The following is a 21712-nucleotide window of genomic DNA, read 5'->3' as shown; positions in this document are numbered from 1 at the left end:
ATGTTGAATTTTAATTTCTAGCATCTACAGTCATAATTTTCATAGTAACTGACATTTTTTTTTCTCTGGTTATGACTCATATTAATCTTTCTTTTAGTCTATTTTATTCCCCTCTTAACCCCCACCTTTCTCTCTATCTATCTTCCACCATGTCTCTCTTTTTCAGGACCCCCTGCACCTGCCAAGACCCAACACATTTCTGTCAACGTTTTGTCTCCAATATTTCTCTCTGCTCCAAGTGCTGAGCTGGCAGAATCATTAGAACACAAGACAGGGAGCTTAGCAGCATTTCAACCATCTTTTAAGTTCAGAGTTTAAATTCTGCCTTTTATCCTTGGGGGGGGGGGGGCGTCAATAAAACAAGTACCAAAAAAAAAAAACCTCTGCCAAAATTTGAAACTAACATAATTGACATCCCCCCCCCACATCAAAATTGGTGGCCTTGAGTAAATTATCATTCTTCTTATTATTAAGGGGGTGAGCTGGCAGACTCATTAGCATGCTAGACAAAATGCTTAGCTGTATTTTGTCTGTCGAGGACAACTTTGCCTTTCATCCTTTTGAGGTCAATAAATTAAGGGTGCACTTGGCGGAGATGTAACCCACCCCCTCCCACTGGCATTGATGTAACCGACTTCCCCATCCCCTCAAAACCACTGGTCTTTATTACTTCTTTCACATATTTTCATATATTTTATATTATTATAAAGACATATGATGAGTTGCTTAGCAGCAGGTTATCTTGGCACCACCACCACCCCAACCACTACCACCACCACCACCACCACCCCAACCACTACCACCACCACCGCCGCCGCCACCACCACCACCCCAACCACCACCACCACCACCACCCCAACCACTACCACCGCCACCGCCGCCGCCGCCACCACCACCACCCCAACCACTACCACCACCACCGCCGCCGCCGCCGCCACTATCTTAAATACAGTGAACTTTGGATTACACCAAAAGACTTCTTCCTTCTATAATAATCCTCTTCAACATATTTAGCGTCTGCACTGACTTAAGATGTCTGACATGCTTTCTTTAGATTTAAACATAAGATGTTATCTATTAACACATTTTTCATTTTACTACTACTACTACTACTACTACTACTACTTGATGTCTTGTTCTTTCTCTTTTCTCAATCTCGTGTTCCTTTTAGCTTTCCATTCTCCTTATCATATTTGCATGATACAGTGTGTGTAGTGTGTGACATATACATGTATCAGTTATAAGTGTATGTGCACACATGACATGAGTGTGATGGATATTACATATGCACATATGCACATATGTATGTATCATCATAATCATCATAATCATCATCAACAGCACCTTTTCATATCTGCTTTATTGATGCTTGCATAGGCTGGACAGATCTTCTAAGGCAACACTTTTAGCTTAAAACTTAGCTGCCCTTTAAAAAGCCATGTCATTTGATATTTAAAAATTCATACAAAAAGGAAGAAAAAAAAAAAAAAGAAAAGAAATCCCCCAGTTTTGTTGATGGGGTTGTAAAAGAAAATCTGACTTCATCGATGTCATAACTTGTCAAATGATTCAGTGTGAAAACAGACAACATTTTTTGACAGGAAACAATTTGAAACTTTTCAGGAAAAGCAAAGTGGGAAACACTTCTCTTCCGTTCATTAAAACTAAAAAATTTCAAAAGAATTAATGAGTAAAAGATTGGAGAAAGAAATTTAGTTTAGAAAGATGGTCTATGGCCATACTGGAGCACTGGCTTGAAGGGCTTTTGTCAAACAAATCGACCCCAGGATTTATTTTTTATGTCTAGGACTTGTTCTATTTATAAACAAAAACAAGCATTCTCTTGATATCTCTTATATTTTAGTAAATATTTAAACAGCAGATAAAGAAGAAAACAACTGAAAGAGCAGAAATATGAAATATGAAGGACTGCAAATTGTGAGCCTTTCAGTAATAATATGCATGTATGAATGTGTGTGTGTGTGTGTGTGTATATATATATATATATACATTTTACTCTTCACTAAACCTACAAAATGGTTTTACCATTATGAAACCAAGATTTTCTACACCTGAAGAATTTTGATATTAGTCTGGAATCTGACAGTGTTGATGGCCCCAAAACTTGAGTTGAATGCTTCATTGGAAATACCCTATCATCACACTCTACCAAGACCATATATAAATATATATATATATATATATATATATATATATATATATATATACACGTTATAGACACATACACGCACAGACATTATACATGGATACCAAATGTTTTGTGAAAATTTAAATTGAAGAAATTGCCAGCTTGTACTTACTCTTCATCTCGGACATCAGGGAGAGTTCGATGTAAAGAGATCTTATCACTTGCATATTGGTTAAAAGCATTATGTTGCCAACCTTCATCATATATCTTTCTCTCTTCAGCAGATAATTTATCTTTGTTAATTACAACAGCCCGACCATTTTCCCCTGAAAATTAAAACCACAAACACACACAAGTAAAAAACAAACAAACAGAAGAGAATATTAAAAAAATATAAGTAAAAATTTACTAAAACAAAAACAAGCTAACTGACATGACTTGATATGCAAATCAGTTGCTTAGTTTATTAAATCATAATTATGATTATGTATTTGAGTTAAATCTTTATATATCTTGGATACCCTCTTGATAATGAAATTATTATTCTTTTTTGAGATAGTGGATCTCGAAGCACATACAGCTACAAATAACAGTATGTAACCATTAGATTGAAAAACTCTTTTGGATAAAAAACTAAAGGTCACCCATGGGACTTGCACTCACATCCCAACCCAATATTTACAAACCATTATTCATACAGTTCCCTATCAAAAGGTTGTTTTTCTTCTTAAGGTCTCTTGGTTACCAATAGCTACGTTAAGTTCTATTATGCTTGAATAAGAAAATTAATACAAAACAAAATTAATTTGCATATTGAAATTTTTTTCTTTGGGATTTCCTAGCACCATTGTGTGGCACTTTGGAGTTTTGTGTGACCCCAAGGGTGAAATAAGGGTCTGTAGGATCCTGGCTGAAATGGAGTTAAACAACAACAACAAAGAAAAACAATTACATTGTTATAAAAAGGTGGGAGTAGTGGGGAGAGAAAGGGAAGGTGTGTGTGTGGGGGGGAACGCATAAAAGGCAAAAAACTCCAAAATACAGAAAAAAGAGAGAGAGAGAGAGAGAGAGAGAGAGAAAGAAACTTACCAGGAGCGTTTGGGTTAACAGGTATGACCACATCGGGGTTAAATTTTAGAGAATTATCCACTGGTTTCTCTATTTTTACTTTATTTTCAATATTGTCATTATTATTTTTAGCATTTTTAATTTTAAAATTGTCAATATTATTATTAATATTATTAATATTATTATTATTATTATTGAAATTAGAGTCTTGTTGTTTTCGATGATGTGAATCAGAGTCTTTATCATCAATTTTAAAAACGTTGTTGTGAAAATCTTTATTATCAATATTATTATTATTATTATTATTATTGTTATTGTTATTATTATTATTGATGTTGTTTTGTAGGGGAGGATGGATTAACAAGGCACCCTGATTGGCTTCATCGTTCCGATTATTTCCCCTGTATTTGTTAATGTTGTTGTTGTTTTCATTATTTCGCGAGTCATCACCTTTCCGCATGATGGCAATGTTGTTTGAATCCTCTCGAAATGCAAAAAACAGATTATCGTGATACGCCAACAAGAAAACCATGAAAAACCACAGAGTTGGGATGCCAATAATAACCTTAAATATAAGGCTACGTCTTCGACGGAATAAACTGGCCATATTTTGCGTTCCAGCGTGTGCTTTCTGATATGGGTTCTGCTTCCGGATTGGAATTGGACGAACTGATGATGAGATGTCAATAGTGTAATTATTTCTATTATTATTGGTAAACAATTGTTCCCATTCTTGTTGTGGATCTTGTTTTTGTTGTTGTTGTTAAAGCTGTTGTGCCTGGTGGTGGTGGTGGTGGTGCTGGTAGTGTTGTTGTTGTTGTTGTTGTTGTCATTGTTGATCTTTGTAAAATCATCTGCAAAAGACATTGGATAAAGAAATATTAAAAAACAATTAAGAAGAAAAAAAGAGAAAACGAGAAAATTACAGCAAATCTTCATTACAGCTTGATCAACCATAAAAGCAAGTTTAGAGAAAGATTCCACCCCCCTCCCACATGTCATCATCATCATCATCATCACCATCTGATAAAAAATAACAAGAACCCACAAGAGATAACTTTATAAATTTTGGACAGATAAAATAAACAATAACAACAACAACAACAATAATATGGGATTTTAAGATACAGTGTGACCAAGTCATAGAGGCAAGAGCACCAGATATTGTGTGCATCCATAAAGATGAAAGAGAAGCAAAAATAACAGATGCTGTAATATCAGGAGATTCAAGGGTGAAATGTAAGGAAAGAGAAAATATTGAGAAATACCAGCGACTGCTGGACGAGATAGGAAAGTAATGGTGATACTGGTGGTAATTGGAGCCTTAGGAGTAGTTTCCAAGGGCTTTGAGAAATATGTTAAATATGTTTTAGCATAGAGTCCCCCCCACCTCCCCCACCTTAGAGTCCATAATCTTGCAAGCTACATGGCCACCTCACTGATGCTGGTGGCATGAAAAAAACCAGGCAGCACACACTGCTAAATGGTTGGTGTTAGGAGGAGTGTCCAGTTTTAGAGACCATATCAAAGCATGAAGCATGAAGCAGTGATTGGGTCCAGGGGACACTTGCAAACAATCCAACTCATGCCATCAGGGAATATGGATGTTAAATGATGATAGTGGTGAACAAATAACAAATACGTCCTTCCCATGTAAGAGGTTGGCCTTTGGTGCCTGTTACAAATCCAAAGCATCTATCAATCAAATATTTCAGAATCTACAAAGCTTGCTTTCCTCAAGCCATGTGTTGAGAGTTTTCTTATTTAAGGAGCTGAAACCTGAACTATGAAGGAGATTCATGATTGGTGTTCATAGTCTCTTCATGAGGGCTTAGAATGTCCCATGGCATGAGCATGAGATTTCTGGACAAACTTCATCCTTCCCTACAATTGTTGTTCAACACAGGGAAGGCTTTCCTGGCCACTGACGTCACACAGGGCAACATCAGATGTTATAGTTTGGAGATATCTGCACCCTAATAAAAAAAGGCAGAACACTCAACTACTTTAATGCTATTAGCAGAGAGACAACATAGGATTACAGATCTACCAAAGCTAACAGGGTATAGACATTCCTGGTGCAATGTGGTGAAAAGCATCTTAGCTGCAGCTTCTTGAAGAAAACAGATCAATACATAATATCAGCTTTAACTGTATTGATGAAATTTTATTGTCTTGGGAGTCATTATGGCAATAATAACAACACATGTACACATTCAGTTCCACTTCTTTATTGTTGGTCAATCAGTTAAATATCTAATCAAATAACAAATCGATCATTTGTTTAATGCGTAGGTTAAACAATCAATTGATTGTTTATTTGTCAAAGTTCTTTTGTCACTATTTATGACATTTCTAGTAACATCTCTCATTCCATGAATGGTGCCAAAAACAACTGATTTAATCAGCAAAACAAATGATTCATAAAGGCAGTTGGATAAACATTCAACCAATTGGCAAACGACAAAGACATGGAATTGAACTTGTGCATGTGTTATTGTTGGCATAATGACTCACCCAAGACACAACTAAAATTTGTTTCAACACACAAATTCACATCAAGAATCTGGCAAACAAAATACAAAAACGATATATTGGTGGAAGTCTACAGTTAAGTAGTGATTTCCTAACCTTGTTATGTATTTCTTATTTCTTTATTGCCCACAAAGAGGGGACAAACAAGGACAGACAAAGGGATTAAGTCAATTACATCAACCCCAGTGCATAACTGGTACTTAATTTATCGACCCCGAAAGGATGAAAAGCAAAGTCGACCTCGGTGGAATTTGAACTCAGAACGTAACGGCAGATGAAATACCGCTAAGCATTTCGCCTGACGTGCTAACGATTCTGCCAGCTCACCGCCTTTTTGTATTTCTAACAAGCTAATTTCTCACTATGTTAAATATGCAAACACTATATGGTCTTTCCATGCAGATGTCATCCCTGAGTATTTAAATCCCAGTGAATTTCCCCCCCCCCCCCCTAATACTGTAGTTGCCAAACAACTTATCTCTCTCTCTCTCCCTCCCTCCTTGTCTCCACTTTCTCAAGAGAGTTCATATTTTCATCTGTCAGCTCTTTCCCCTCCAACTCCATAAAAATATTTTGAAACAAGACTAAACAACATTTTATTTTCTCTTATTCTAAATTAAAACAAAAATAGCAACAAAAAAAAAAAGCAACAGAAACATTTTAAATATTAAGAAAAAAAAAACAGGAAACAAACTGAACAACAAAAAAACAACACACACACACACACACACATGCTTGTACCTGCACATACACATTTGCACATGCTTGGACACAACACAATGACACAAACCTGCACATTAACACACACACACACACACACACACACACACACACAAACAAGTAAACAAATTCAGAGATTAATTAGGTAATATAATTAAAAAAAAAAAATAATAATTAGATAATAAATAATAATGAGCTGAAAGAACTAGATAATTAATGACAATATCAAATAAGGGAAAGAGCACTCTTGGGAAAAGTTGCAGCTGAATGAGATAACGAGATAACGAAGGATATTCTATGAGGTCACTGAATTATGCTAAAAATAACAAAGCTTAATTGTTTTGTTTAACAGAACCACCCTGGGCCTTCGTTGTACATTTAATAATACATACATACATACATACATTCATACATACATACATACATGTATCCTTTAAGTTCGTTTATGGGAAACATTTTGAAGATTCATATAAAACTCTTATTCCATTATACAACCTAATGATGCCACCTGGCATTACTAGCTTTTTGGGGGTTGTTGCACTGATATAATGGAAGATAAAAATAGTAACGATAACAAGAATTCTTCGATGGAATTTATAAATATTTTCATGCATTGCTACATGGGTTTCCACAAATTACATGTTTCTTAGGATCACAGACAATATTCCTGGCATGATTGCAGTGTAGTCCAAGGTATCCGTGGGCATCAGGTTGATCATCTTCACAGATCCATTTCTTTGGGCAATTTGTAGAAACACATGTAGCAATGCATTAAAATATTTATAAATTCCATCCAAGGATTATTATTATTATTATTATTATTATTACTAGCTAAGGCTACATGGGCTTTTGGAAGACATGCCCCTCGTTTACATATACACACACACACACATATATATATATATATATATATATATGTATGTATATATATAGTAGAAGATACTTGCCCAAGTTGCCATGGTTGGCATTAGGAAGGGCATCCAGCTGTAGAAACAGGCAAACTTTTTACCATACAGCCATGCAAATTTAGTTTTCCTTAAATGTTGGTGTCAAGTTACATTGCATGACTTCATATTATATTTCAGTTCATTGCAATGGTCGAGTATCAACATTCACACAGTCATAGATTTCCCCCCCCCCCCCCCCCCAAAAAAAAAACAGTTTAAAGTTGCTTTTAATAAAATGGATGATGAAACATATTAAAATGTTGTTTCTTTTACAAAATATTGTTGTAAAACAATATTGGAGGAAAGTATGTTTTCTAAGTAGGCAATTAGAAATTAGAAATTGGACATAAGAGCAAGGCAGACTGAGAGAGAGAGAGAGAGACTTTACAGTGAAAGATCAGAAGTGGGTTGGAAGGGTTTCACCAAACCCATAGGTAAAAAGGAACACTACACTGTGAATTGGTGGGAGACACTCAGCACAAGAACCCAACCATAGATATTGAAGTGGAAATACTCTGAAATTACATGCTACCATATTGTTTTTAAATACAAATGGGATAATATAGTCCCAGATACACTATGTTTGACAATAAAATTGGAATGGTAATGGCTGGAGAATGCTTGAACATAGATCTGTTTGATGAGGCCAACTTGTACATAAACAGAAAACAATCTCAGACCTGGATTCCAACCAAAATATAGCAGGGCTTATTTAATTTAACAGACATTATTTTTCCTCTAAGAAAGATTGTTTAATAATTATTATCCCAATTAAAGAAGATAACACAAAACCTTAAATGCAATTGCTCAGCCTGTTAGAAATAGCAGCCAAATCACCCTCAAATCATATCTATTTGGCTATCTTATAAAAATGAGGCACAATGGATAATGTAGGCCTTAGATTATGGTTGAAAATCAAAAGAGAAAAAAAAAAAGGGATAGAGCTGGTGGCCATGGTTGGAACGTCTATGATCATTGATTAATCCTTTAGCATTTAAACCAGTCATGTCAGGCCCCCAAAATGCTTCCTAATTTATGTTCAAACCAACCTGATCCAGCCCATCACACCTACCTTTCAATGTTATTTTAAAAATATACAATCACATCATGAAAATTTTGAATCTAGAAGATAATGTATGATTAATTAAAAACAATGTGAATGAAAAAACATTCCATTTGACAGAGTAATTTGAATGCCAAAGGGTTAAAGAATATCAGACAAGTGTTTCAAAAAAAAAAAAAAAAAAAAAAAAAGACTGCTTAACAGGAATAATTTTAGAAAGCTATGTTTACTTTAAAATTGACATCAAAACTAAATTATTATATTTCAGCAGGCCACATTGCTGTATAAACTAATTTAATAACACAATTAACTAATGTCAATAAAATTAACAAGAAAATTAAAATTTGCAAACGGTTAAAAACCCTCTTTAACCATAGCATAATCCCATTAGCTGGCTTCCACTAGTTTCAGCTACCATAATGATGTGTGTGTGTGTGTGTGTGTGTGTGTGTTTGCGTCATCGTCATTGTATTTATGCTTGCTTTTTTCATGCAGGCATGGCTATGACGAAGAGTTATTGAGGCAAGATTCAACAGTTGGAAGCCTTTCCTGTCACCAACCCTTACTCACTGTTCATGCAAGATATTCTTATTCCACTGATCTTCACAAGAAACTGGTGCAAACTACGAGGAATAACAACTAAATTCTCTTCAAATTACATCCTATCTTTTTACTAAAAATATCGAATGATTTGTCGACCGATGTAGTGATAGATACATGAAACAGATGGGATGGTCACAAATGTAATATCATTGATCATAGGTCAATACAATCGGAATTGTTCTGGAACTATGAACCATCAGCAAAAGCTTTTAGAAAACCAGGAAATCATTAAAGGAGAGAAAAACAAACAAAAAAAAAAATAGTGCTAACGATAAGTGACAAACGATGGGAACCAAACACCCCACGGCTAATTTCATCAGCAAAAAAACAACCACCAAAATATATAAAAAAAGAAAAAGAAAAAGAAAACAACTGCAAAACTTTTCAAAATCTATAACATAAATCTGGAAGATGTCTTTAAGACTTTTAAAAAGCCACAAAATAATTAAATCTAGCTTCTAAAAGTAGAAGATTATTTTATTACTATAACTATTACTATTATTATTATTATTCTCTTATGCTTTCTGCAATTCAGTTTATATCCTTATTAATTATTATTATTATTATTATTACTACTGTTCTCTTATTTTTCTACAATTCTTATTATTGAATTGTTGTTTATTTCTTTATTATTATTATTTCAAACGAAAGTTAAGAATTATCATTTGAATAATTGGAAAAAAGGGAAGAAAAACAAACAAACAAAGGGACAAACAAAACAAAACAACACAAAAAACAAGCTAGAAATTGGTTTTTAGTATTTGTTATTGGTGAAGATTAGGTTAAAGAATTTACTTTTAAAAACAGAAAAGAGCAACAAATTGCCATCCGACCCTCTGGCTAGAATCTCAATTCTGGTTAAATTCTATGTCAATTTTAAGTGACAAAGTCATTAATATGTTGGGAAACAGTAGCTTGAGAGAGAGAGAGAGAGAGAGAGAGAGAGAGAGAGATGTAGATGTGTATATATCTAAGTATGGTGAGAGAAAGAGCAAACAGAGGGGCGAGAAGAAAAGAAAGAAGAACAGCAACCAACCGAAGACAGATTCGGCTGCATTAGGAACGTTACAAATCTTATTACAAGTTTTCCTTAAAGTGAATACAAATTGGAAATGTGTACGTGTAAGGCTTTGAGAGTGTGAATGTGTGTATACACACACACACATATATATATAAGTACGTATGTACATATACATATATAGGTAAGTATGTATGTATATGCATATATGTGTATATATATATATATATATATATACATATATATATATAAATTCTTTTACTTGTTTCAGTCATTTGACTGCGGCTATGCTGGAGCAGCACCTTTAGTCGAACAAATCTATCGCAGGGCTTATTATTTGTAAGACTAGTACGCATTCCTGTCAGTCCATTTTGCTGAACTGCTAAGTTATGGGCACGTAAACACACCAATATTGGTTGTCAAGCGATGGAGGGGGTGGGGACAAACACAGACACACAAATGTATACGTACATATATATATATATATATATATATATATATAACTATTTATGTACACATTATTCATTCCAGTTCTCAATTGGCAAACTGGGCAGAATCATTAGCATTCCAGTCAAAATGCTTGGCAGCATTTTCTCCGGCTCTTATGTCCTGAGTTCAAACCTAGGCAATGGGTGAAAAGCAAAAATAGGAATTTTAAAAGAAGTATGTATAAAACTAGTTTTTAAATATCGAATGGTTATTGGGGTCCATCAGAATAAAATAGGAATCAAAGGAGTCCAGAGGTTAAAAAAAATGGTTTGAAACCACTGTTCAAGATTTTAGTTAACACTCTTTGTAATAGAAAGATTTTAACATTTTTTACTGTCTCTGAAGTGGAGGCGCAATGGCCCAGTGGTTAGGGCAGCGGACTCGTGGTCATAGGATCGCTGTTTCGATTCTCAGACCGGGCGTTGTGAGTGTTTATTGAGCGAAAACACCTAAAAGCTCCACAAGGCTCCGAAAGGGGATGGGGGCGAACCCTGCTGTACTCTTCCACCACAACTTTCTCTCACTCTTACTTCCTGTTTCTGTTATCCAAAGGGTCAGCCCTTGTCCACACACTGTGTCACGCCGAATGTCCCCGAGAACTATGTTAAGGGTACACGTGTCTGTGGAGTGCTCAGCCACTTGCACGTTAATTTCTCGAGCAGGCTGTTTCGTTGATCGGATCATTTTATCATTTTATCTGATCAAATTCATCCTATGGTTGCGGAAGTATTTCTGGAGGGAAATGCAATCTTTCAGGAAGATAATGCACCGATTCACACAGCTAAAGTTGTTACTGAATAGCACGAGGAACATTCTAGTGAAGTTGAACGTCTTATCTGACCACCACAGTCCCCAGATCTTAATATTATTGAACATTTATGGTGCGTTTTAGAAAAACAAGTAAGGAGTCGATATCCTCCACCATCATCACTACAATAATTCCTTTGAAAACAATTCAAACTTTGTACGAGTCCATACCTCGTAGAATTCAAAGTGTAATTACTGCCAAAGGTGGTCCTACTCCATATTAAAATAAATTTGCTTGAAATTTTAAGGTGTTTCCCTTATTTTGTCCAATCCCTGTATATATATATCTATATATATATATATATATATATACATACATATATACACACACAGACATATATGTATCATCAGTGTTTATATATTCATGTGTGTGTGTGTATATATGTGTGTATATATATATCATCATCATCATCGTTTAACGTCCGCTTTCCATGCTAGCATGGGTTGGACAGGGTTAGGGTTATATATATATATATATATGTATATATATATATATATATATCTACATACACACACACACACACACATATATGTGTGTGTATGTGTATATATATATGCTTATACTTATAGATATTTGCCTGTAATGATGCACAGGAAGATACATTCACACAAACACAAACAATGGTGTTTCCTTTGTTGTTCTGTTATAGATAAATTTTCCAATAATGTTTATTTTAATAGCCTTCAGTTTTACTTTGGTGGAAAATAAATTTACTCACATTTACATTTGATGGTTTTTATGTTTTATACTTTTATTGCAATGAATTCCCATCACAACAACATTGTTTGCAGAAAAAGAAGTTTAGTTGCTCCCAATGCTCAGAATGGTTGTGTGGGGAGACGTTTGCTCCCCAACCAGATAGTTCTGGGTTCAGTCCCACTGTGTAGCACCTTGGGCGGACCAAAACCTTGTGAGTGGATTTGGTAGATGGAAACTGAAAGAAGCCCAGCGTATACACATATATATATATATCTGTGTGTGCACATCTTTAAATCTATGTTTATGTTCCCCACCCTGCCACTTGACAACTGGTGTTGGTGTATTTACATCCTCATAGCTTAGCAGTTTGGAAAAAGAGACCAATAGATTAAGTACCAGTCTTACAAAAAAAAAAAAAAGAAAAAAGAAAGAAAAAACATAAGTATTGGGGTTGATTTGTTTGACTAAAAATTCTTGAAAGTGGTGCCCCAGCATGACCACAATGAAACTAGTAAAAGATAAAATAATTTCAGGTTCAATTGCACACACACACTTTTGACCAATGTCTTGCCAGTGGACATCTGGTAAATAGAGACTGTGTAGAAGCTTGTCATGTGCGTGTGTGTATTTATTTTGATAATGTTTGTATAGTGTGTAGAAAGAATCCCCTTATATATAGACAGTATCATTATTTCTATATCTGCCATGAAAAACATGTCTAACCATTGAGCTGTTACTCACTTGAAAGTCCAAGGAATAAAACCTCTTAGCATTCGGATCACTCTGCTAAATGTAATGCCTGATTGGTAGAGGTATTAGAACATGTTTTGTGATATTTGTTGCTCAGCTCAAAAAAGTGCTTCAGAAACACTTATCTATTCAACAGAAACATCTCCATCCCCATATGTTGTAGGCCTGTGTAATAATAATAATAATAATAATAATAATAATAATAATAATAATAATAATAATAATAATAATAATAATAATAATAATAATGATGATTTCGATGATGATAGTGGTGGTCACTCCCATCAATTTTGACGTATGAGTGTTTGAAGGAAAGGATTTAAAAAAAAAAGATTAAAAACAGAAAAAAAAAAAAAAGAAAAAGAAAGCTGTATCTGTTTGTGATGAATTCCTGAATGTAATTTGAGTCCAGGAATGGATTTTGCTATGAAGTCACAATGAGGACAAATGGTGATTTTGATTTTGTCTGGGAACCAGACAAAAGTGTTGGTTGGCTGCAAGATAAAATCCTGTTTATTGTAACTGTCTCTTCACCTCAAATTGCTTAGCTGCATCAGGACACACTTTGCACCATTCAGATAAGCAATAACTTCCCCAAAAATGTTAAATTAAGCTGAAAGGGTCCTTGTGATTGTTTCAACTTATCCCTATACCTTAGCAGCAGTCTTCCTTTACTGCAAAATTCTTCTGCTTCTTGGAAATACAAAAGAATTTTTGTACATTTGAACAACATGTCCAGCCCTTCTGCAATGGATTGTCAGCAGAATGCTTTCAATATTGGAGCTGTCAAATTTCTCTAAAATGTTTTGGCCACCTGCTAATGTATCTTGTCATAAGAGACCTGATCCTGTAACACAATCCAGATAGTAAATATGACCACAGCCTCAAACAAACAAGCTGTATTCTTCGCAAGTGCCACTTGGTACAGAACAACAATGAAGAGATATACTTGTGTCGTCATCATGTAAATAATGATGACGCCATCTACTCTTTTGAAACAGAAAATTTCATACAACTTTCATACAACATACTCCCATCTCTGCCTACATCCCTCTTTCTACTCCCATTCTATATTATGCTACTCCCCCCCCCCCCCTCCTTTAATTCCGCCCAGTAAAGTTAGACTTCTGGAATTCTCTTTTCTGCCCACAGATTCTCAGCAGCCTAGAAGCCTAGAAACATGCACATGTTTACAGCGTCATGCAAAGGCAGTGATGTGGGCACCAGTCACAGATGAACTCTGACCTCAGCAGGTCATGCAAACAGCTGCTTCATTGCTTACTAAACACACTGAAATGAATATAAAACAATTCAAGTACAGAGGAGTAATGGCGGTGTGGTGGGGGCAGGGTGAAGAAGGGTTCTAGCTAATGTCATGGCCTGTGTGTAAAGAAATGGGGGTGGGGCAAAAGTATAAGCAAGAGACTTTTGTTTCTTCTGCCTGTGTGTTCCGATACTAACCAGTGGGCAGGATGTATAAAGCTTGCGCCAGGCCAGCCTTCATGCACCACCCTCAAGTGACCCATCCTATCATACAGCTGCAACAACTCTCTCTCTCTCTCTCTCTCTCTCTCTCATGCAACCACTTCTAAGGGCATGTGCCTCCTATTTAATAACCAAAATGTCTTTTTCCTTTTTAAGATATGTGTCATTTGGCTGCATGGAGATTGTCACATTGAATGCTGGTTTTGTTTAGCCCTTGGTAAGTCCCGATCTAGCAGATTTATGATCAAAGGTGCTCCAGCCATGACCACCCCCTCTTTTTATTCCCAACCAAATGGTTTCAGGTTCAGTCCCACTGTGGCTCCTTGGGCAACTATTTTCTACTATGGCCTCAGGTTGACCAAAGTCTTATGAGTGAATTCAGTATATGGAAACCAAAAGCAGCCCTTTGCACATGTGTGTGTGTGTGTGGGGGGGGGGGGCACTCCCCCACTGCTTGACAACTGGTGCTGGTTAGTTTCTGTCCTCATGACTTAGCAATGCAGCAAAAGAGACTGATAGAATGAGTAACAAACTTTAAAACAAAAATAAATAAATGGTGGGGTTTATTTGTTTAACTAAAACCCCAGCAATGGCTGCAATCCAATGACTGCTACAACGCAGAAGATAAGTTGGTACACTTTCTTTATTAATTTCTTTAAACATTTAAGACGGTGCGGGGTGGGGATGATGCATAGAAATGTCTAAAACGAAGTTCATAGTAATAGAGAAGAAGAAAATGCCTGAACACAGCTTTTGTTGGGTTCAAACAGATCTGTTGTTTTTTTTTATGAGAGTGGCTTTTGCAAAATTAAAGCAGAGAGTAGGTGGATGGATGATGGGGTGGGAAGTAAGAGAGTGCTGAAGTTGGAGACTGGTGATGTAGAGCTTCCCTCGTTGAGCACAGTTGTTGCTTATTTCCAACACAACATTATTCCACTTCTACTCATAAGTAACTGGAGAAGGTTATCAGTAACATAGTTTTTGTTAAAGCAACCCACCCTCATTCCTAAATATTACTGCACAGTCCATAGAATACAATATTTACTACCACACCCTGAACTAATTTTTACTTTGTGTGTGTGTGTGTGAAAGAGAGAGAGAGAGAGAGAGAGAGAGAGAGAGAGAGAGAGAGAGAGAGAGAGAGAGAGACAGCGGTGGTGTTGGGGTTTCAGAAATATGTATGTATGCATTGTGTGTGTGTGAGAGAGAGAGAGAGAGAGAGAGAGAGAGAGAGAGAGAGAGAGAGAGAGAGAGAGAGAGAGAGGGAGGGAGGGAGAGAGAGAGAGAGAGGGAGGGAGAGAGAGAGAGAGAGAGGGAGGGAGAGAGAGAGAGAGAGGGAGGGAGAGAGAGAGAGAGAGGGAGGGAGGGAGAGAGAGGGAGAGGGAGGGAGAGAGAGAGGGAGGGAGAGAGAGAGATGGACAGCGGTGGTGTTGGGGTTTCAGAAATATGTATGTATGCAGTGTGTGTGTGTGTGTGTGTGTATGTATGTATATACATACAGGGTGTCCCAGAAGTCGCACACCATTCTGGTTTACATTAAAAATAATTAACGCAATTTATTTAATTGTATTTTTTTTCTGCCTGTTTCATTGCAGAGGTTGCTCAATTTGAGCATTTGTTAGGATTAATTTCAATAAATCATTTTTGAGATCAATAAAGGTGCATTCTTTTAAAAAACCAGAATGATGTGCGACTTCTGGGACGCCCTATATATATATATATATATATATATATATATATATATATATATATATCATCATCATCGTTTAATGTCCGCTTTCCATGCTAGCATGGGTTGGACGATTTGACTGAGGACTGGTGAAACCGGATGGCAACACCAGGCTCCAGTCTAATTTGGCAGAGTTTCTACAGCTGGATGCCCTTCCTAACGCCAACCACTCAGCCATTAAACTACAACCGTGCTGGAGCACTGCTTTGAAGAAGTCTATTCAAATGAATTGACATCTGTACTTTTATTTTTTAAGCCTGTTACTTATTCTATCAGTTTTTTTTGTTGAACTGTTAAGTTATGGGGATGTAAACACACCAACACCATCTGTCAAGCGGTGGGGGTGCAAACAAAGACACACAGAGATATTCTTTAATTTTGTTTCTTGTTTCAGTCATTTGACTGTGGCCATGCTGGAGCACTGCCTTTTTAGTTGAAGAAACCGACCCCAGGACTTATTTTTTGTAAGCCAGGTATTTTTTCTATCAGTTGCTTTTGCCCCTGTTTGCATCATACCATATGACTCCATAACTGCACTACAGTACACCACAACATAATTAGACAACATTACGTCATGCTACACCGAAACACAACACTACACAATAACCTTGGTCCACAACACTGTACAAGACAAAATATAGAAGTCTCTATTTAGTTAAACAATTGCAAGAAATAGCAATCAAATCCCCATTGCATTAGAATCTACTGTGTTAAACAAAGGATACATTAGATAATGTAGTTCTAGATCTATAAATAAGACTAGATACTAGGCCATCTTTGATCACGGGCCTATTCCAACAGGGATAGTGTGTGTGTGTGTGTGTGTGTATATATATATATATATATATATATATCATGCATACATGCCACATACTCCCCTGTAAGTAAAACTCAAGAGCACACATTTGCAATAATAAGCAAACACAAGAAATTGATGAGTAAATAAAAGGTTAATTAGCTAAAATAATGTAAATAGTAATTATGCATAATTATGTATGCATTCAGCATATATAATATACATTACTTAATTATACATAGATTTAGTCACAAGGGAATATGTACAAGAAAAGAATTTTGAGTTCACTGGTCACCAACATTTCAGGTCTAAACTTAAAGGCTAAATTTACACATGTATATGATGTCTAAGTGAGACATACATAACCCCTAAATAAACCTTAAAGAACAAGTATCACCAAAACAGAACCTTTTCATCTCACTCCCCAGTTATTAAAAACAACATTAGCAGAAGAGTCTCTAATTTCTTTCCTAAGAGAGGTCTTCAATGAAGCAACTCCATATTATGAGTGTTCTTTAGCAAATATCTCCAAAGATGAAATTAAACATATACAATGCACTTACCCAACTCTACCAATACCTAACCATAAAGATCAATATAACTAAATGTCTTTTTGGTGCTGGTAAATAAACACTTCCCTACCGATCACTATTACAGGAAAATTTTGAACAGAAGCTGCTTGAAGGTGCATTAGTGTTCAACTGCCAACAAGAAAAAACATCATAACACACAAACCACCAAGAGCAACAGAAACAAGATGCAGTATTTAAATATACTGAAGCATGCCCATTGAAACAATCTTGCAATGTCAAGGCATAAATATACAAAATTGAAATTACCTCCATTAACCCAAGAGATCAGTTGGTTGTAAATATGACGTAGGAATGGTAGAGGGCAAATTCAAACAGTGGTACACCAGCAACACTGCTTCCTTTAGGCATATTGATTGATAAGAAATAAACCACAGCTTTGACTAATTAATTCTTGTAGCTGAAAGAGAGCAAGATCAGCTATAAAAATAAAACACAAGACCAAACATGGATGGCACAAGATGCTATTCATGCACAATGGAATAGAACATTATACCAAATAGCATCAAAAATTCAATAAAATATTCTAAATACAAGATCAAAGTTTTTCTGCAAGTGTTAAGACTTGAACAAGTTTCTGTAAAAATTTTGGAAGCTCATTTCAACACTGGATTAAAAAAAAAAATATGCAGAACAACCAAAGCCATTGGTTCCAGCCAACATTTTCCTGCAGCCATGCTCATTACTGATTCTTACACACCAACCTGGACTACCATCCCTTTTATTGAAACAATAGACCAGTTGTGGAATCCATCATCTTGCAGATTCCATAGGAAGCAACCCAGTCTGATATATTCCCCTTCAGGAATATAAATGCAAAATGCTCCATGAGCATTTAATGATAAGCAAAAATATTCATTCAGCAATTATCTACATGATTAATATAGAACAAAATTAAACAGGATGTGAGTGTGTGAGCATGGAGAAATTTGTTAGAGTTGCCATGACAAAATTCTGTTTCTGTCATCAAGACTCTTACTGGTTTTATCAGCACTTAATAGGTATACATAAATAAAGAAATATATTAAAATAAATATGTAGATATCAATATGTACATATATAATATTGTCAAGGGGAAAATATAACTACAACAGACAAGACCTGGAGAGAGAGAGAGAGAGAGAGAGAGAGGAGGGGCTAGAAGAAGAAGAAGTGGAAGAGAAATAGTGAATGCCCTTAAAATGTCAATTATATTTACTGTGTCTTTAGAATACATGGAATATTCAAATGTGTTATGCGTTGCCTAGGCTGGTACTAAGTTGTATCAGAAGGATTGAGGGAGATCAGCAGTTCTCAATGACAGCTCTCGGGGCCACATGCATCCCTCAGCCATCCTTCCAGCAGCCCCCCCACCCTTCCCCAACAGTGGTTTCCTCTCTAAGTATGATAGATTTTTCCTTAATTGACATGTGTTTAATTCTGTTTGGTGCAGCTCCCTAAAAAAAAATCCAGGTTTTGGATCAGGCCTGGATATTAAAATCGTTGAGGACCACTGCCTGAGATCCTTGGATTTCAGTCCTTTTTCAATCCACACCACACAGAATATGACCCTAAAAAGTGTAGGAGCTTGACAACTTTATGATATCAAAAACAGAAAAAAACTAAGAACAAGTATTTGGAGGGATAAAGAAAACAAGAGGAGACACGAGAGACAGAAAGTCATTGAAGGGGTCACAGATTGTTTGATGAAAAAATCTATCACAAATAAACTAACAAAGCTAAAGTGAAGATCAAATAAATGGTGCGTTTTGAACCTGCCAAAGATGACCATCCCTAAATATAACAATATCTGGCTTTTTTTTTTCCTGGTTCCAACTTACGGTTTCACATCAGGAATCTTGCAAAACAAACATAGACAAAGAAAAAAAAAGTCGAAATATATTTAATTTAAACAGTGAGACATGCACACATTCACGTTTTAGCAATTAAGGCTGCATTGAAAGAATATCATATTCAATATATGGATAAATCTAATTAAATTTAATGTGAAAATGTAATTTGAAATATTAAACTCAACATAATTGCTACGTCCACTGTTCCTGAGTTGGTATATACCAGACAAGAGTTATTACGGAAGTATTATTTGCCAGATGCCCTCCCTGAAGTCTTATTTTCAAGTGACAGTATTTATTTTACTAGTTGTTGCATGTGAAACCACTTAGCTGCAGGACAGGAAGACACAGAAGCTCCCTAAATGGTGCCACCACATAGACGAAATCAAAAAATAAAAGATTACATTGGTTTAGTGAAGGTAATTTTAACAGATATTATGCAAACCACCAGTCTTCTTTCTGACAAACTGCCAAAAATAAAGATATGAAGGTTAAGAGCACCTCCATAGATTTCAATGGAGAATCACAGAGAAATCTATGGCATGTGTAGACACTTGCCCAAGGTGCCATGCAGTGGGGCTGAACCTGGAACCATGCAGTCGGGAAGCAAGCTTCATACCACACAGCCATGTCTGCAGCCTTTAGCCCTGGGGACAGGGGAGAAAGGATTGAAGATAGAAACCTACTTTGGTCAAGCTCTCATCAACTTCTTCATGTTCTAAAGCAAGTGGTGGGGGGGGGGGGATACTCTCTTTCTCTCTCTCTCTCTGGCAAATTTGTCAAAAGGAGACTGAATTAAAATAGGTAAGGGTATATCGAACTACTCTGAGTAGAAGCCTGTTGATTAGAGAAGAATGGTTAAGTGAAAGTTTGTGGCTTTGGTAGCCAGGAACATTCTGAATTTGTTGGGTTCCCTCAAATGGGCTCCAATCTGAACCTTTCCTGTAACAGGAGCACTGCCCACCATCTTTGCATTCAAATATTCTGGAAACCTTTTCTTTTTTAATCACATATCTCCTTCCCTTCACTTTCCTATTTTATTCTGTAAACCATCACACAAACTGGAATCTATTCTTGTAATGACCCCCTAATTGGTGCCCCAGGGGTGAATATAAGAAATCATTGTCATTATCAGCTGGCAAAACTGTTAACACACCAGACAGAATGGTAGCTGACCTTTACACTCTAATACCACAAAAGGCTATCTTGCCTTTCATCCTTAGGGATCAATGAAATAAGTACCAGTGAATACCGGGGGGGGGGGGGTCAATGTTCAACTTACCCTCCCCTCAAAATTGCTGGCCTTGTGCCCAAAATTGTAAACAGCTTTCATTATTACAACAATTATTATTATTATCACAAATATGTACACATTTGAGTGCAGATGCATACATGTCCAAACACATGCACTCTCTCTCTCTCTCTCTCTCTCTCCCTCACACACACACACACACACACACACACACACACACACACACACACACACCGTTCAGTGATGTTTACATGTTTTGTTTTTTTTCTTTTGTCTTCCTTTTATTCTTTTCTGAAACTCACCAATCAATACAACATATTTATTTGTCTTATATATTTTTCAATTTTATTTCTTTCAACATCTGTTGACCAATCAATGAACTCCATCTGTTCTAGTAACTCTTTTTTTCTTTCTCTCTCTCTTTCTTTTCTCATGCGTACTTTATGGCTCTTATTTATTTCTGAAAGAACCAATCGATACAATGTGGGAGAGATAGAGACATTGATAAAATATGCAAGGGAAGGGCAAAACACTAAGGACAGCTGGTAAAGAGGGTGGAGTTAGAATAAGTGTGTGCAGTGAGGGAGGGGGAGAGACAATGATGTGTAGTGGGGGGTGGGCTGTATGCATAAATGTGATCAAACAGGATGAGAACATGCTGGGACAAGATACTACATAACAAGATGCGACAACATGTTCGTGAGAATTGGAAGGGGTTATGAAATAAAAAAAATAATTGTAAAAAGAAGTGAACCATGCTAAACACAATACATGCTAATATCATGTTATTTTATCAGTATTATTACTATCATTATTATTATTATTATTATTATTATTATTATTATTATCATTATCATTATTATATGAGCCCATGTGGCACAAAGGAGCGAAGAGAGAAGATTAATCTCCGCTCACTGTGAAGACGGGAGTCCGGATGGCCCCTGTGCAAGGACAAACCAAATACAGACAGGTGTTGTAAAGAGTGACCGGTTGAGCGGAAATGGGATTTGTAGAACAATACATAAAAACACGAAGTCCTAAAGCTTCACTTAATTTAGATTAAATGTTGTGGTAAGCTTTTACAATCTGGAAGAGAAGAACAGGATGCAGCTGTTAGCTTTGGGTGTCGACTACCTCCTGGACATCTTGTATGCTCAATCAGATGTTTCCAGGCGGGTT

The 21712-nt window shown here is 36.1% G+C and overlaps 1 protein-coding gene across 7 annotated transcripts in view; it reads right to left on the bottom strand.

The window, feature by feature from the left end:
• The window catches only part of LOC106871242 (polypeptide N-acetylgalactosaminyltransferase 5), a 598066-nt gene that overhangs the window by 43776 nt on the left and 532578 nt on the right, over window positions 1–21712 (bottom strand). For 5 of the 7 annotated variants that reach the window (XM_089343480.1, XM_052977287.2, XM_089343479.1 and 2 more), the window contains exons 3-4: window positions 3239–4071; window positions 2322–2475 (exon numbers count right to left, since the gene is read on the bottom strand). In XM_089343480.1, coding sequence (XP_089199606.1) covers window positions 2322–2475; window positions 3239–3824 — 740 coding nt within the window. In that variant the 5' untranslated portion in view covers window positions 3825–4071. Of the gene's footprint in view, window positions 1–2321; window positions 2476–3238; window positions 4072–17698; window positions 17850–21712 lie in introns of all 7 variants that reach the window. The other 2 variants (XM_089343483.1, XM_089343482.1) reach the window with 1 other exon arrangement.

Source organism: Octopus bimaculoides, chromosome 27 (genome assembly GCF_046866305.1).
Source record: "Octopus bimaculoides isolate indiv1 chromosome 27, ASM4686630v1, whole genome shotgun sequence".
Lineage (NCBI taxonomy): Eukaryota > Metazoa > Mollusca > Cephalopoda > Octopoda > Octopodidae > Octopus > Octopus bimaculoides.
Note: the sequence above shows the minus strand (reverse complement) of the source record. Positions and strands in the feature narration are given on the sequence as shown.